Genomic DNA, 19448 nt, shown 5'->3' on the forward strand with positions numbered 1-19448 from the left:
AATGACATATTATAATTACATAACAAATTTCACTTTGATATAAATTTCCTATTCTTATTTAACATCTAACAGAAAGTTATATAAGTAAGAGTTACTTTTCCAAAATAATTGTTTTATGTACATATACATCAATAATGAAATAACAACTAAAAATTTTATATCGATACAGTAAAAACGCAAAAATTGATCATTTAGGGGTTGTAAGGGCCAAAGTTCCAAGAATTAAACCAATCTTCCGACGAGATATCTCGTCCACCGGTGCGAAGGGGTTAATAACGCTGTGATGTTGAAACGGAAATTGGGGAAATTAATTACTCGATTCAACTTTAACATAATTGTAATTTAAGAATATGTATGTAACTTGTAATAAAATGAACTAGAATACAATTTTACTAATTAATATAATTTATGTCTATTCGGTTCAGCTTTCGAAATACAATTGATAACATTTCCTTTTAGTTACTAAGCTAATACAACATTTCTTTGTTCCTCGAGTAATTCATGTTCATGCCATAAAAAGTTATTAATTTCTTATATGACTCCACACAACCATGGTAACAGAATGCAAACATTCACAGTATGAACATTACAATATTTCAAATTGCACGCTTACCAAGCTTATGCCATTTACCGTTAGGGGTACAATAGAACAAATGGACGTTTATAGTCAAGAATCCTAACAGTGAGCAGCTGTGAATGCCACCTAGTACAAAATCCGAGAATTAATACTGCTTTCAGCGCACTCTTAAAAGATGGAGGTGTACTAAGCCCGTTTAACAGTTCTCCTATTGGAGTGGAACCCCCCTGGTGTACACTTCTACAGTTTGGAAATTGGACAAAAACATATTCGTTGTCGTTCAAGTCCCCTCTAGTATCAATTCTATGAAGTAGCAACGCCAATGGCGGAGCAAGCTCGTTCGCGACGCTACAAATATTTTCCAATTTTAAACATACGCACAAACTAACTTACAACTATAAAACAATTAAAGTTAGTCTGTTATATTCTTAAAAATAAATGGATTCGTTGGTGGAGAAAAATTAGTGCAACTGTTCAAGTCTTAAGCGTGCATTCTGTAGCTGTAACTGTTGTGCACGGAGACGGAGACGCTTCGAGAACGGGCATAGAAGGTACGTTAACCTTCACTCTTTTTAAATGTTTATTTTTGTGTAACTAATATTTAATGTTTCTTCCTGCTTTTACTTTTTCTACTATAAGTTATTTATTTAGTGAAATCTGTGTCAAGAAAATCAGAAATGCACAACAGACTGTTGTAGTAGTAAAAGGGCGTTATGATTTTTTTCAAGTCATTTGTCAATAGATTTTATGAGGTTAGTAAGTATATAAGTACGAGAGGACTGTCTACCTCACCATTGATAACATGACATAATACTTATCTTTCAATGCACTTCCTATTATTTATTATCTTGATGTTACACGCGTTTGAAATTATCCACTGAATTGAGTGTGTTATCAGCGTTAATCTTAATTGAAAAATACCTATATCTGTTTGAAGTGTTTTGAAAGTGAGAAACTAACATCCCTTTTTCTGTCCAGTGATATTTTAGTTGCTTTTACGTAACCCACCGGTTTGTTCTTTGCGTGCTATTGTACATATCGATTATATATACGATAATATGATTATAAAATACTTCAATTTCCATTCATAAATAATGGTAGTAATTTCATGTGTAAGTAGTATTTGGATAAAAATAAATATATTAACATATTTCTTAGTGATTCAATGTGCTTAAATATTCGATTCTATTTACTCATTCGAATACTTGTAACGAAATTTAGTAATTTTATGTATAACTCATATTTTTATAGTATCCCGTAAAATACATATATTGTTTACGATGTGCACGGAAAAGTGTTACGGCAATTTCAATAGTATGTATCGCTGTTTTATTGTTACGACATATCGAGTAAGTCTGGCATATTATCTGGAACATCTTTCCTGTATATTTGAAAAATAGGACATGATTCTGTCCAAAACTCGCAAAATTATTTGTGTTGATTGCATTGAAATAAAAATAAAAATCAGTTTTTCAAACTAGTATAACCTTAAAGTATTATTTTGCACTTGGATTAATCAGTTTCGTAAATATAACAAAACATGTCATCATCATATCCTTACAACACCGTCTACATTACAAATTTTCAACCAGAAAAAAGCGGTAAATTAATATGCATAAAAATATCAATATCTGCTTATTTATATATACCTATTGAATTGTGAACATTCCGTTTTCGTCGCTGGGTATTCTCATGGCTAGCATTTATTATAAAATCATGTACAACAAGAAAATTTTTTAAATCCCGCATATTTTACGAATGTAACATGTGTACGTCAGGATCAAAACCCTTGTCCACTCCATCTTAACCGATCGTATGAACAGCATCACATTAAAGCGGCCCATAGTCTCTGTGACCATCTGAACGGCAGTTCCAACCGTTGAAACAATGTACACCGGCGAGCAAACTCGACTTCCTCTAGGCGAAAAAGCAATACAGGAATTAGGGCCTCCTACCGCTTGATAAATTTATTTCAAATGCTGAAGTAAATGTTAAACCGAATGTTAATTTCGCATAAATTTCAATATCTCCGAGACCAAGTGGTAGGAAGTCTTTCCCTTATACTAGGGAAAAAAGTGACGTAGGGAAAAATCAAGTGGTAGGAGGCCCTTCCCCATCGCCACTTTTCCCCTAGCGGAAGCTGAGTTTGCTCGTAAGGGTACATATGTAGGGTGAAGGTACCTACCTAATATCCCTTAGCAAAAATTAAATCGCTGTCAATTGAATAATAATTGATATTTCTGTATGTTGTTCCTCTTAAAGTAAAGAGAAATTATTAGCGTTTCATTTAGCATAAGTTGGAACCATTGAAACCTACAAATTTTTAACTGGGACTCAATAAACATGACATTCAAAAATTAAGTTCTGAAAAAATTGTATCTAGGTAATTTTGCCTAGGCGATATTAGATATCCGTGAAAGTTAATATTAAACTAAAACTTATATAAATACTCTTTGTAATATTCTATTGAAGTTAAAATAAGGACTATATTTTCATTTTAGAAGAGCAAACTGAAATCTTTGAAATATTGTAGTTGCATTTACTAATAATATTCTCTACAAGTTTAAATGTTCAAGTGTCTGTAGGTCATATCAGTTAATCAATTAACAATTTGCAAACTGTCGCAATATTTAACACATTCAAGATAAGGGAGGTTCTAGATAAAGGTGGGTCATATTTGTGTGGCATATTGTGGTAATGTTATCCGCTATAAATATAAGATGTACTGATACGTAAAAGTATAACCCCTCTATCGATGGGACACTCCGTTCCAAATGTTTAAAAGACCTCCAAAACGGTTGCTTTAAACAAAAATATTTTATACTAAAAGAATGATTAAGTACGTGCCATTAGACCCGTGGAGTCGTGTAAGAGCAGGGATACAAAAAGAATAAGAATGGCTGTGGAATATTTCGGACAAGCGTTGTCGATTTGAATCAGGAGGCGCGCCCTTGGACGACCAGTTCGGGGAAAGGTCGATTCGAGAGAACCGGGTATAATCCTCATAAAGGAGTTTGTTTGTTTGTGATAAGATGCCTGGCTCTACCACAGGGTAACAGATACGATAACAGGCTCTATGAGGCCCATATATGCGACCAGCTGAAATGAGAGCATAGCGTGTCTCTCGATTTCTCCGTTCGAAACGTTCCTGGAATCCTCTCTGAAATAGTCCTCGATCCACCGATGAACAACCCGCTCGCGTCCATATAGTAACCTTTATGCTCCCAGCCTATAATTCCTGCTTTGCGGAAACCTTTCTAATTTATGTGCAGTTGTAATGCAACATTATAAAATCATTCGCATTCCTTGGAAAATGATTATTACAAACTGTTGCGGTTAATAGTGTGACAGTGAAACATTAAGATACCTTTTCAGTTGACGACACAGTCAATATATTCATTTGAATTCCTATTATTATTAAGTAAAGGTATACTCACTTCTCTGACAGTTATTATTCTTTATTTCAGGAAAAATGATACAAGAACGACATATTTATGACGTGAATATCAAAATATACATACATACCATTTTCTCAAGCAGTTCCGGCTCTTGTTTATTCTTTGTTGTGAAATCTCACGACTTCTTAACTCATTTAGCTTCCTTATATTGTACACTTTACGTACGTCAGGACATTATCTGCGTCAAATGTTGTATTAACATTTACTCATCACTGGTTTGAAAAAATTAATGAAGCGTTACAAATTCTAGAGTTCTGTTACCTAAGATGATTAACATTCTTTCCCCGCTCAGATGTTTTAAATTATTAAGATTTAAAATTCCAATCACAGTCAAGTTTACTCGAATTATATATTAAAGTTAACAAGTATCATTTCATTGGACTTTGATTAAAGAGTATGAATTCTATAAATTTTTATTTAGTTTAAACCAGTGGCATTATTTACTGGAGACAACAGTGTCATAAATATTCTTCATGATAATAAGAACGAACACTTGACTAAAAAATGATATCTGAAAAAATCCTAGAATTCGAATTTTATATGGATACCTTCAAGGAAGTTAACTGAGCCGTCCAACTCCAAAACCAGCAATTTCTGCTAAATGCGACGAGTTATTGCTGCTTCAAAGATAAAGCAGCGTTAGCCGTAAACGAGGCCGACCCTTACACCATTAGTACTCGATCATCGGGGGCCCATTGTGTCCCACCGCACTTAGGCTCGTACGCCACTATCGGCTATGCAGTTCCCAGCAATAAAACGAAAAAAAAAATGGAATATTTGAAAGAAATTTACGTTTTCGTAAGCTTCCATTGGGAATAAAAGGGGCAGAAGTATTTTAAATCTAAAATGAGTACGTTATACGAACTTGTTTAATTACATTAAAACGGAAAAATCGATCCCAAATTGATGTCTTACGCCCTTGAACGACGGTCGAGCACAGTTTTTACAACTTAAAGGTATCGAATGACAGGATTAGGCTACTGAAACACGTAAACTTTAGGGTCGGTCAGATTTGTCCAACGCTATATTTTTGAAGCAGCTATACCACGAAATGTCCTTCACCAGGGGTTCCGTAAATTCACATTGGAGTATCTATTGTGTTCCTAATAACGGAATCGACCTCCAGTCATTGTTCAATAAGCTATTACTTCGATAAAGGAAGATATGTTTCAAACATTGTAAACTGATATTTTTTATTACTATAAAAGACTTAATTAAGTCTGTTTAGAAGTTGCAAAAAATTGCGAAGCGTTATATAAGTATACACATTGTACTCTTGAATCCTTGTAGTAAAAAAAAAAACATTTTTTATTAATTCCATATTGTAAATTACGGTTTCACTTAGCATTAAATATATTTTTCACGAATACTAATCAGATATTTTTAAAATAAATAATTTTTGAAATTTAATACTGATTCAAAAATCAGCACTTTAAATATATAAATAGTGCGTTTCAAAATTTTCTACGAAGATTGTGTAATTGTTCATAATGTTGCAGTACGTACTTTTAAAAGGTCATCGTTGATCATAGAATATAAATGTCCTGCGTCAACATCATATGGTCTGCTGGGATACATATGTATTCCAAAATCGTGATTCATTGCCAGGTATTGCTTTTTCACATCCCGTGTAACATCAGCAGGGAACGTTTTCGTAATGGTTCAGAGTTCCTTGGGATTCATAGGATCAATGGGTATTAACATTCTTCTGCCATTCAACAACAGTCTAGCAATACAAAAGAATCATCACTACATATTTCATTTTCAGTTAATTTTCTGATAATAGTACATATATAATTCAATGAAAATATTATGAATATATAAATAATAAAGTGACAATAAAAGCGTATAAAATATTAATTATACGTAACTTTCCCAGTCACATTTTCAAGATAAATATATTTATTCCTTGATACTTATACATAACTAAAATTAAATTAGAAACCATATTCTTTATCTTATAAGTAAATTGAAGGCAGTATCTAATAGAATTTTTCTCAATTTTCAGAAAGTAATAAAAACTTTCCTTAATAAGTGTCACAAAATTTGTGAAAGATAAGGGCGTCAGATAATATTTCAATATTTCCATGAAAAGTATTCAAAAAACGACAAATGAGAGTAAAATGTATCGGATTTAGGGGATCGGAGAATTCGTAAAATGTTTGAAAGGAAGAGGGAGGACAGAGGGAGTAAACGTATTTTGTTGAGAGAAACTCGTATTGTGCGACCAGCTGGATTCTTACGGATTTATTCTTGGAAATGAACAAGAATAACGTGTCTTAGGTACGCGCGCTCTCTCTCTCTTTCTCTCCCCCTCTACATCTTTTCTTTTCCTTCCTTTATAGGCCTATGTCTGTCTCTCCCCCCCCCCTACCCTGCCCCACGTTTCATCTTTTTCTCTTCCAGGATTTTTCATCAATCATCAGATCTATCATTTTCTTTCTCGGAGTCGTTATAAATATCCTTAAATTCATAAAAACAATTAAAACATTCAGTGTAGACATGTTTGTAATATTTGTTAAGTATCATTTATTTTAAACTAAAACATATCTATTTTCATAATTTTTTAAATGATACACTTTAATTAAGATTTCTCCACAGTTCTGAAATCAATAATTTCAGTCTTAATACTTCTTCAAAACGAAAAATATGTATATACGCATGTTACTTTAGGAGTAAACTATTCTCAATACTTGCTAATTGACAGAGAACCATTTGCGTAACATCTTAAGCTTATATCACTCATGGGTTACAAGTACGAATTTTAAAGATGGCATAGAAACATAGAATTGAAGAATCTGTTTGAATTAGCATATTCCGTACTGTAAGATTCTTTGTTGTCCGCGTTATATATGAATTGAGTTACGGTTTTGCGAAAATTGTTTTTGTTACGTTAAAACGAACCTTTGGCCGAATAACAGTTCGCGAAATGTTTGCCAATATCGAGAACATTGGTAGGGTAGGAGGGGGGTGGAGGCGGAGGGGTGGGGCGTCATCTGGCAACGGGAATCGATTGGTAGCCAAGATCGTAAGTGGGTACGGCGTCAAATTGTCGGAATTCGTGACGTTTCACCGAGAGGCCCACGGAAATACGAACTCGTAAGCGAGAATGATGACGTGATAGCACAGACGAGATTGCACGTAAACCAGTTAAAAGAAATCCATTTTTCCACGAGGTATGTGCGCCGAAGCACATCAGCAGCGATGGGTCTAAACCAGAGATGGGCAAATTTATTATTTGGGATAAAAAGTTTCGAATAAGGAATAAAAGATGAGAAAGTATTTCGTAATTTTTTTTATCGCTTAACTGTGAAAATTCCAATTTGTATAGTAAAATAATACTTCGTTTTGAATAAGTGGACACATCGCAGACATGATTTGTAATTAAAAATATTATTATTCCATTTGTGATTTATTATAAATAAATTGTTTATGTCAAATAATAAATGACACACTGATAATTTCAGAGTAAACATCATTTTGTGTTGTGTACTAGAAAAATTCTTAAGAAATTTTATTTTAGATTATTTAAAGATTAGAAATTTAAAAGATTTGACAAAAATTTCCTTCTATAAGGTGTTTTATTAAAATTTATAATAAATTTAAAATGTTATCCCTTTTAGAAAATTTTTGTTTTTTCTGTATCAAATTTTTGCATGCCTGGATCTAGGACGAACCTCTACTTTATTTTTTATATCACCGTATACTAAATTATTTTAATAAAATTGTGCATTTTTGTGTAACTATTTCTAAAAGACAGTTGTTTCACTCTTTCGTATGAGTTCTTCTCTTTGAAAATGACCCCAGAAATGTATTTTAATCTTTTACTCAAATTTTAAAGTATTTGTAATTTAGACACGCGAATGGCAAGGCCAGTCAGAATTAATTTGTGTTTTCTATGCACGTTGCATGGTTAATGTCTACGCAACTGATCCTGTTGCTGCGCAAAATCAAAAGCCCTACCGCTCTAAAGAATCGCGTTATTAAAGCCGTGTCGTCGCGTGTAAAATTATCAACGGACCTTCACCGTCTATGGCGTGAACGTGATATCGCCATAGTAAAGCTATCGACAGTGAGGGCCCGTTGACAGGTTTACACACGCCGACATGGCTTTAATAGCGTGATTGTTTAGAGGAGTACGGCCTTTTGGTTTGTGCTGCAGGAGGATCACCCTGTATAATTGGGAAGATGGGTAAGCCGTTATTTGCACTGTACAACTTAAAATTCAAAGGTTCAATATCGGTACATTACCTTATTCAATGAGACAAACAATAATTTGGTTAATTTATTAGGTAGTTGCCAATGAAAAATATTTTTCATACTTTCGACCGAGATAATTAATTTTTTAAATGATTATGTTCCTTACATGTTCATTTAGATGTTCGTAAAAGTTTACGTGTTTGTAATACATTTGTAATTAAAACTTCTTGTTTATATGAAATAACAACCTAAACAATATTCGTATTATTTTAAGTAAAAACATTATTTTGAAATCTATTACGTTTCAATGTAAAAAAAAGATCTGTTTGTACAATAATGAAATAGCTCTAACGAACAGTCATTTAAATCATACGATGTTTTGATAAAAAACTAAACAGGAATTACCGAACGTAGTTCGTTCTCCTAGTCGCGCTGGCATCGTAGCCATTGCTAAAATAGAGTTCTTAATGCTCCCTCGACGAGTTTTCCACGATTTCCACCACCACTGTCGACCGGATCATGTGCTCGCCCCTACTCCGTCCTTCTACAAAAGCAATTATAGATTCATTCAATGGTAGCAGCGCCAGTGCTGTCCCGACTCTCGTGCGAGGGGGATTGTTTTCCTGTTCATTCGATATTTCATTTCCGATACGTTCAAACATAAATGTGTAATCGTGAGAAGATTAACGCCTCACATTATCAACATTTCCCTCCCGTTGCCGAGCTAGCCTAAAACTTTGGGAACTTCAATTGTGCACCGAGGGAAGTTCATTTTTGGCAGTGCTTGGAGCTATTTTTGAGACGTGCGGTGAAAGTGGAAGTGCCTTTTCGGAGAAAGTTCGGTAGGGGATTTCTTCCTGGTGGCCACGAAACTACGAAAATTATTTCGGTGAGCTCCCTTCTAACAAGAATTTCTGTTTATCATACTACCGGATCGAACCATTTATTAATATACTTGTATTTCTCTTACATACTTATTTACGAATTATAATACTCTCTGCAATCATCCACAGTTCATGTTTTAGAGAGATTGTTCTAAAGGTCATTGTTTTGAGAAACGTCGTAAACTTTGTGTTCATTAAGCGAATTCTATGCTGTTTTACTGTATCGAGCCTGTTATAAATTTTTCACGCTAAAAAACCTTAGCTTTTTTGCACGCCCCCATTATGGTAGTCGTGAGTCACTTCGTGTTAGTTTTTATTTCTTCTGACCCGATTTTGTGCAAGACATGACCCTAACTAATGGACAAAAGAAGCACTTGCATCAGAAATGAAAAGGATTTACAACTTCTCTGAATGTTTCTTATGCTCGACGAAGTTACTAGAAGACTAAATTAATGTATATATACTTACTTATGGAAACTGGGCACATGTAAGGTTTGGGACTTCATGTGACATACCACAATGTACTGATCTTTACCAATGTCTCTATGGTAGTTAGTAGTAGTAGTAGTGGCCGTCTATGATTAAGAAGAATGACAGAAGTATATCCAATCAAACTATTAGAATTTTTAGAGAAATAATATTAAAATACCAATTATATAGTTGTTATTTTACTGTATAAATAAGATGAAGATAAAAATGAGAATGTTAAGATTCTCCTGAATCTCACCAATTGTATACATTTCCTATTATAACAAGAATCATCTAATAAATATATTATTTAATAAAAGCAGCAGGTTTTGCATTTTTCAAGTAAAAGCTATTGATACTTATTTAGTTAAACAAAAAGGATGTAATATTGAATTTAATGACATTTTTATTATAAATTATTCATCATTATGACAGGTGAAAATTCTTAAATACTTCCTTTGAAAGACGGATTACAGTCAAATAAAAAGTAAAATTCGTTTGAAATACGTCACGTTCCCGAGAACAATGTCAACTTCGCCAATGTCCCGAGATTGACGTTCTAAATACTGGCAATGACAAAAGAGAATCATTCACGGAAGCAGGTTCATTTCCCCGAAGCCTTGTAAAATAAAATTCACGCTTATCTGTGAGAGATAAAATCCGTGTTACCACTCATTCGGGGAACCTCTTCTCATTTATACTTGCTGGAAATCTTGCCGATAACGAGGCCAGCTACAGCGACATTCAGAAATGGTGACTGCTCGATTGCGGTTACTGTTCATAAAAACCTGTTTACCTTGATCATGTAAATTTTCATTCAGTTGCATAGGAAACCTTACCTAATATTTTTTCTTATTAATTCGCAGATAGGTTTTTGTCAAAAAATTGTATAATAACGTTAATGATGCTTGAGATTTATATTTAAATTCATACTAATTATGGAACCATAAGTATCGTTTATAATTTGATTTCTCTGTTTAAGGAGCTTAAATAACATTAAATTTATACGAGCCTTTAAAAATTTGTACATTGTTATACTTATAAAATCTAAATAGAATTGCAAATATATTTAAAAAAAAAACATTATTAAAATTAACTATTTTGGTTAATTAATGAGTAAGCATGGTAATATTATTATTAGACTAAATTTTACTTAAATATTAATGTCTTCTGTAATCATTATTAACAATATAGTTACTAGAATAAATAATGATATCTTTTTTGTTTCATCGGAATCTACCGATGCAGCAATAAAAATATCTCCACACAACCCAGCCAGTTATCTAGCCATTTCATCAGCAATTCGCCACTCCCGAATAGACCTGTAGCCGGAAGACCGTGGAGGCATCGATGAAGTTGACCAGTAAAATTAGCATTCGCTACGACGAACTGTATTTCGCAGGCGTACAGGTCATCAGCCCAGTTCGTTGTTTTCCGAGAAGACGAATTTCTAGCCAGACCCCTCGAAGGCAGGACAGACCACGAACCCTTTTCTCAGTTTATGATGCTTTCGAACCACCTTCTAACTACGAACCTGCATTGTAAAATCGGTCGCTTGTTCGTTCGATATTTGCTGTATTTAGGCAGACGCCTTCCCACTGTTTTTAACACAAGAGTTATCGAATTTACTGGTTCACTTGATCGAAATACATTTTTCATATGGTATTTCATGTTTCTTGATAAAATTATCTGCAAATAAATTGTCTGCAAGGATAATAATACTTTCATATAATATATCTAACTACATAAAAAATACTTATGATAAAAGATTCGTAAATATTGCTCATTTCAAAATTCTTATTCGCTTTAGTGCCTTATTTCTTTAAACGTGTTTTGTCTTGCCTTACGTGCTTAAAACGTTCCATGTGTACCTTTTTATGTTTAAATTGTTTTATATGTTTTCCTCTCAATGTTAAAGAATTTATAAATACTGTACGTTTGCACATGAACTTAATCTTGAAATTATATCTTTCAATTAGTTTATGTATTTATGAAAGGTCGAATATGGTATATTTGAAAGATTCATAAATATTCGCCATGCATAGAAAAGTATTCCCAAGGGTTTCTTCTAATTTCTTGCCCCCCCCCCTCTCTTTCTCTCTCTGGCGTGTCGACGCGCGCGCGCGCACGCACGCACACAACGGCGTTCGTCGTTTCACTCCCCTTAGCATTCCAACGACAGAGGAGAACAGATGGCCAGAGAAGAATAAAGACAGGGGGCAGTGATAAATAAGAAATAAAAATTAATGAACATTCAAAAGAGAAAGCTGACCGAAGGAATTCCATTCAAAATCGTTGCATAAAAATAATTGATGGATAATATTATTTCCCTTCTTAACGATTACTTATTTTGTTATAAGCAAATAATCAGACTTCACGCATGGTTAGTTCCAATATGGCGTTCTTTTTCGTTTTTAAATGAAAAACCGATTTTGTTACGATGAAATATATTTTAAGGATCATAATATTTTAGTTAGAAACAAATTACGTTATTATGATCAAACAATAATTTATTGTTTAAATAATTTTAACACGTTTCTGTGAATTAATATTTTAATACATATTATGTTTTATTTTCGGAATGAAACCTACTAGGTTAAATAGATTTTGCATTTGTACCTAATCGTTCTCGGAAAATGTTATCTTAATTGTCGTCACAGGTCTTGATATCATATTTACATCGTAATACTCTTTATTGATAACGGGAATTAGGGGGTTACCAAAGTGTATGAAATTTGTTTGATGGAAACGTTTACGGGGTTCCGGATAATACCAATTTATATCGATGACGTGTGTGAAATCGTTTCTCGAAATTGACAACGAACACAGTTCCCTTTATTCAATACGACGAACATTGTAAAGGTTTGTTAATGGTGACGCCACAATTCCGGCGAAAGTGTTCCATTTACTGGAATACTGCTTTGCAAGAAACGTATTCTTCGGTTTCTTGCTAAACCGTGTTTAGCAGTCTATCGATCTACGTATTATTGAAAAACTCGTCTCGATAAAAAAAATTGCATATTAAATTCTTCAACTCATTATGAAGGATATAACTATCTTTTTTAGCTTTCAAGTAATATTAATTCTCGAGAGTTAGTAATTCTAAAGGATTAAATTTTAGCTTTCAATATGTCTAAGGTTTTGTTATCTTTACCTTATATACTGACGTGGCTGGTGGGTCCATTTTGTCACAATATGTAATTTTGCAGCAGACTTGTGATAATCCATAATGACTACGTGGAATTATTCTCGGAAAATTGGTAAAAACTTTAATGGAATGATGTATAGATGGATTATCGTCACATATTGTCACAGTCTGTTAACATACCTATTTAGTCAAAACAGAAGTTAAACCCAGGAAGAGTAATTATTAACAATAATAAACGTTTTGGCAAAACAGAGCAATTTAATAATAAGTATTCTAGTGGCAGCAAGCTGTTCAAAATACTTTCTACTGTCCCGGCAGTGTTAAAATGCAAGTTCATTGAATATCAGAGTGAAGTATTTCCAACAGAAACACGTTAGTGAATTAGATTGTTTACTTTTTGCTGCTATTTTTCACATTTTAGAGAAAATAATCTTGTCTGTTTAAGTTGCAAATATAGAAATAGAAAGTAACTACGAATTACAGATTTAAAAATATTTGGGGAAGGTCATTCCAAATTGACAAGGGCGTTGTATTAAAATTCTGTTAGTTGATTGAATCAAGTTGATTGGATCGTTGCAAATACACAGTCATTTTCGTTCTTTAAATTTCATATTTGATAAACGACGAGATTTATTTCGTTTGATTCGAACAAATATTTGGAGCTCTCATGTGTATGTTTGATACATGGAAACAAGTAGTCAGGGTAGTGGAGTGAGGTGGGTTAAGCGAGTGACAGTTTGCGAGTGAGGTTAGGAAGTGGGGGTAGTGAGAGTAGTGGTAGGGAATTGGAGAGGCCAAGAACAACTTCTAAATGGGGGCTTGGCCTTCTAGCGTTGCGAAACGTTCGTGGAAAAGCGGCTCTGTGCCGCTTCACTAACACTCGGACGTCTCCCTGCCACGTGGCCCATTAAAACACAATGAGAAAAGAAGGCAGCTGGCGGTACGCGCAAACGATGTCGAAAGAGATGCGTCTCTATTCCTGTCGAGATTACGGCAGAATGCGACACCTGGCCTGTACGCTATGAGTCGTGGAGGAAGTACGTGGAAGTTGGACTCGATGTTTGCTTGGCTCGATTATTTAAATAACCCGATGAGACATTGGCAAGGTTAACGGACTCCTATGTCAACCAGTCACTCGAACGGTCTCGAGGTATTCATGTGAAATGGATTTACATTGATTGATCAAATTTTTTGCCTTGTAACGTTTTACAAGCAGTTCTGCCGTTTTTGATTACATCGATTTATGTATGAATGCGAGGATACTCCCTCGCTTTAACTTGGTTAGTGCTCACACCTGGCCAGAATAATAATGAATGTTTGTTGGATCTTCCTCTTGGTATATTATGTTAATGAAATTATTTAATTAATTTACGTTGATCAGAAATAATTTTTATAGAATTGTTAGTTTATTTAGCATAGCGTAAAATTTGTTTCTGTATTGTTTTGCATTTTACACCCAACTACCTGCTTTTACATCTTGTTTAAATAATTTCTGAAACAACTTCGTAAATAAGTATGAGATCATTGAAATTCGGAGAAAATATTAAGATAATTTATTTAAAATAAATAAATATTTAATATAATGTAATTTGTATTTGAAATAATTATGAATATACTATAATGTTATATACTATACTGTAGAAAAATTTTAAGAAATAATACATGTGTCAGTAGGAATGAAAAGTTATCAGCGATGGGTCTTTTGGAACGACTTTCGATGCGTCCTTTTTGTTTACCTCGTAACACAAAATTGAAGACTTTTTGTAAAAAACACTGTAGGTGCCAAAATTGAAAAATGTAGTATACAATGTAAGTGCAATTTCCCTTGGTAAATAGTTGGGGCTAAAAAATAGCATCACCAATAGTTTCAATGTCGCTTCTGTACTTAGAAAATACTTGTAGGTGCCAATACAAGCGTTATATTTTTGTTTTTCTGTACATTTAATTTGGGAATAAACTTAATTAACACTTAGTGTTCGCAAATTTAAATTAATGGTACATTGAGTTTTCTCTACAACTATGTAAGACGTGGTACACCGACGTGCAAACTCGGCTTCTGCTAGGGGAAAAAGTGACGTAGAAGAAGGGTCTCTTACCATGCTCCTACCTCTTGGTATTTGGAATTACTGAAATTCTTGACAAGATAACATTGGATGTAACATTTATTTCAATACCTGCAATAAATTTACCGAGTGGTAGGGAACTTTTATGCGAGGGTACATACAGGGTTTTCTACAGATACAATTTTTTTTATCATGAATTTGGATTGCATTAATACAAAAAATAGAAACTTTAGCGATGCATTTGGAATATTGTATTCTTAGTCAGATTTAGTAAAAAAAAAACAAATCAAATTTTGTAAATAATTTAAAGTCTCGAATAACTTTTTTCTCCCCGAATAATTTCAATGTTAGCAGCAGTTTCAATGTTCTCTACAAGTACTCTAATTATTCATTCTCTTTTATATTCATTAATGAAGATTGCAAGAGTAAAATTTGCTGCGTACATTATTTTGGGACTAAGAAAATTATGGTACATAATGTGCATGTTGAACTCATGTATCGCATTTCATACAATTACAAGAATTATTGAGTGTGGATAATGTATATATTTGTTTTCCGTTTACAATGTATGATTTTCTTTTAATTCGAACAAACTCGATTGAGATGTAGTTTTCAAAATTACAAATTTATATTTCAATTTGTAATTGAAATTTAATATAAATCAAATTGATTGGTTAAGTGTAAGTTACAACAAAAACAAAATTTCAAAGACAGAGATATTGATATTTTTAGTCGGGCTGGTTTTTCATGGAAAATGTATTGCGCAACGCGGTCACTTACGTAAATTATATAAGTCATTTATAAATAATCATGTATAATATCTGCCTGAAATGAGGAAGAAATTTTTAACTTTCCGAGATAGATACCTTTTTTAATACACTTTTTTATGAATATATTTAAACATTCCTATGAGTTCTGTGTTATACTTCAATTAAGGTTAAGTTCAATTTAAATTAAATGTTACAATAGCTGTATTTTGTAAACATATATGAAGTGTATTGAATGTTTTAGAAAAATCAGACTATATTAATTTATAATATTACTCTTTTAACATATCCTATTTACTTAATTAGCTTGTCAGTTGTACGTCCCACTAATACTACTTTTAAATATATCTCAATTCGTAATATTAACTTTTAAACATGACTTTCTGTTAAGTATTATAGCTTAACATTTATTTTTCTGAAGAATTTATATCTAATATGAAGTTTTGTGTGTTTTCTTGTTGCAGATACAAGACTGTGTTATGCTGATTGTAATATAACTCTGCACAAAATGTTGACAGTAATGTGCCCTAACTGTCGTCATCGGTTTCCAGCTCCAGGTTGTTGTGAGCCACAAAACATAGAAAAAAATAATAGTTTAATTCATCCAACAACCTGTTATTATGGCGGCCTTCTGGTTCCTAAGGGATATACAAGTGGTGGTGGATGTTTTATAAATGCCCCTACTATTATTCACAGTCAGCCTATTATTAATTCTTTTAACTATCCATCTGTGACATCTGATTTAGAAAAACCAAGAATTGATAAACAGAAGGATATTTTTTTTCAAAGATCTGAAAAAGATATCCAAAAATGTGAATTTCCAATATTCAGTCAGGAAATTGAAAAAAATCAGAATTCAGGGAGTCATATAACAACAAGTTGTGATTTAACTGGAAGTAGTGTAACAATAACAACACCAAGCATACAATCTGGGGGATGCTTAATTCAAAGCACAGACTCTGAAATCCTTATGCAGACACCGCATATGCAAATCCGTCCAAAACTATCTGGTGGTGGCTGTTTTGTACAAAAGACATTAGCAACTGAAAACCAAGAAGTTTCAATTACACTTACAGAACCAAAAGATCAACAAGAAAATGGAGAACGAGATGGTAGAATGTTTCTATTACCACCAAGTGGTTGTCAAGAATTACCAGGAATCCGAAGAAACATCTTGCCTCAAAAAACAGGTGTTGAAGCAATAGGAGATTTTATGGGAGGAAACAGTGAAGAGAAACCACCGATTCTCTCAAATTTTCAGGCTAATACTGTGCCAGTGATGCACATTCAGCAAGCCAAAACTTCTCAGAAATGTGGGCAAGAATCAGAGTCAGGAAACAATTTCAATTGCTGTTGCAATCATGTTCAAAATCTTTATCATGTCAAATCAAATAATGCTCCAACTTTAGAAAATCGTAATTCTGTCGTTTTGGATTCGAATCCGGGAGTTCAAATTCAAGTAAATGCAACTGTACAGCTTCCTGCAAGTTTAGGACAGTGTACAGTAAATATTACTGCATCTACCACAAATTCCCCAAGTTCTGTACCAAGTATAGCTTCAAAAACTAGAAACAACTTTAATGGGGGAGGTTTGGTTCAAGAAAACGAGGTTCAGAACAATGAAGAACATTTTGAGGAAAGAAGAGACAGAACACCAACTACGCCTGTTTCATGGCTAATGCCTTGCCCCTGGAATTTTGATAACTATATAATGGATAGGGATGCAGCAAGACTTTCTGAAGTGAAAAGACTTCTACAAACTTGTGGTTGGTATCATGAAGGCCTTAGTTGGCAGCAGAGTGAAAATTTATTGAAAAAAGCTGCAGTTGGGCGATGGTTAATGCGAGACAGTTCAGATAGTAGATATACATTTGCTATATCTGTGCAAACTGCTAGGGGACCTACCTCTGTTCGAGTTCACTATTTTGTAGGACAGTTTCGATTAGATGCTGAACCTAGACTTGCTTTTGCTATCCCACTTTTTGACTGTCCAATCAAAATGTTAGAATATTATGTGGAATATTCGAAAAGTGTTGATGAACATAGGAAGGAAGTTTGGGTAGATTATAGCGGCCAACTTTATAGCGAGATTTATTTGACAAAGCCTTTAGTTAAGGAAGTTAGGTCTCTTAGTCATTTAGCTAGGCTCGTTGTTAATAGGTGTAAATTGCCCACTGAACACTTGCCACCACTAATTAAAAGTTATCTTGCTGAATATCCATATACTCTGTGAAAAATGATATTTAACATGTTCTTCTGATTCCTGGGCATTTTCTATTAACTTTTACAAAGTTTCAAAATTTACTCAGGTAATGTTTTAAATACATTAATTTAAAATTATTATACAAAGTCAATATTTATATAGAACATTGGGAATTTAAATACTTGAAAGTATCATTTTTACTCAATCATTAAGTACAGTTTGTTTTACTTAACAGAAATAAATTATCTAGTAAAATGTTTCAAATAACATAATTGAATATAATTAAAATTGTACTGCGAATTAGTCAAAATACAGTACAATAGTTCCAGAAATCAGAAACATTAAAGAATACATTTATTTTTATACATTTTAGAATTATATGTATAGGAATTTGTATTTTCGATGCATCATCAAACACACTATATAACTAATAGAGTTTCGAAAGTTGTAATTTCGTAAATCTAATTAACAATTGAAGAAAGTGGGCCATAATTGATTAAAAGGATACGTAAAGAAAGCGCTTTTGAAAGCTAGACGAAAGTATATTACGTCTTTCGTAGTCAGCAAGGCATAATATGAAAGATTGATTATTCGACCGAGTTTTTTATCCTTTGGGATTTTTACGAGGGACAGGGTACCATTTACATACCCTGCTCGGACCAATCAAAATTTTAAATGGTCTTTTCCTTCAATAATGATTAAAAAAATAGCTATGTTTTAGAGTTTTCTTAACGTGTATGTTAACTGTTCATTTCAAGAAATAAAACTAGCAGGAATTTTTCTGTCATAGTGAAAACTAATGTCTTAAAAATATTCGCAAACAAATGAAAAGAAAACATTCATACTGATCTTTAGAAACACCCATAGTTTTAAGATTCTATAGCTATGTTACGGAATGGTTTACAAAAAATGAATTTAATACAAAACTCGGTCGTTTTTGATATTCTTTAAGCATTGGTTCACAATGCATGTTTACATTTGTGAATCATTGCTCTACACTTAAACTGTTCAAGAACAGTACGAATGATATTAAATTAGCTTCAGTGAAAGAATTATAGGGCAGTATTAGAATTTAAAGCATCAATTTGATTCTTCATGTTCTATTAAAAGTGATAACAGAGTTACGAAGCAAATAATTTTTTTTAAATTGTTGCGTATCAGATTATGTATGTATAAAATAACTTCATAGTGTGAGAAATTTACAAAAAAACATTTTGGATACAAATCCTGAAACCACACTAAAGAAAATTTAAGTAATCCATAGACGATCAAGTACATTTTTCAATTATTGTAGGTATGTAAGCTTTTTGGTGCTATATGTGCTTCAAAGTTGATAAAATGATTCAAACATTATAGAACGTTTCAGACTCTAATACAGTGAACAGACAGCTTGCACAATGATGCTACCAATGTATACTGTCTTTTGACAGTAGATTTTGTTTATTGTAAAGTGAAACAAATGATATAGTAAATAAATTATTTCTCTTTAACGGTTATACTTGCTTGATCGCCTGTGGACTATTTCATGAAGTGCCTCTTAGTATATCAAAACTTAGTAATTGTATTTTTTTTAAATATTCAATATTGGAAAGACAACAAATTTTAAACAATAACGAAAATTCATATTTCATAATTACATATTGTATGCAAAAGAGTATCACGTATAAAAAAAATCAATGG

General features: G+C 32.9%; 1 protein-coding gene across 2 annotated transcripts; it reads left to right on the forward strand.

Annotated features, from left to right (window-relative positions):
* The first annotated feature begins 1010 nt into the window (after positions 1-1010).
* LOC107189718 lies at positions 1011-17905 on the forward strand. 2 transcript variants are annotated; one of them, XM_015578316.1, is made up of 2 exons: positions 1011-1128; positions 16030-17905. In XM_015578316.1, the coding sequence occupies exon 2, from the start codon at positions 16074-16076 to the stop codon at positions 17796-17798; it is 1725 nt and encodes a 574-aa protein (XP_015433802.1). In that variant the 5' UTR covers positions 1011-1128; positions 16030-16073; the 3' UTR covers positions 17799-17905. The 2 variants fall into 2 exon arrangements, with proteins under 2 accessions (XP_015433802.1, XP_015433801.1); XM_015578315.1 differs by lacking the exon at positions 1011-1128 and adding an exon at positions 8894-9124.
* Positions 17906-19448: the final 1543 nt, after the last annotated feature.

Source organism: Dufourea novaeangliae, unplaced genomic scaffold (genome assembly GCF_001272555.1).
Source record: "Dufourea novaeangliae isolate 0120121106 unplaced genomic scaffold, ASM127255v1 scaffold162, whole genome shotgun sequence".
Lineage (NCBI taxonomy): Eukaryota > Metazoa > Arthropoda > Insecta > Hymenoptera > Halictidae > Dufourea > Dufourea novaeangliae.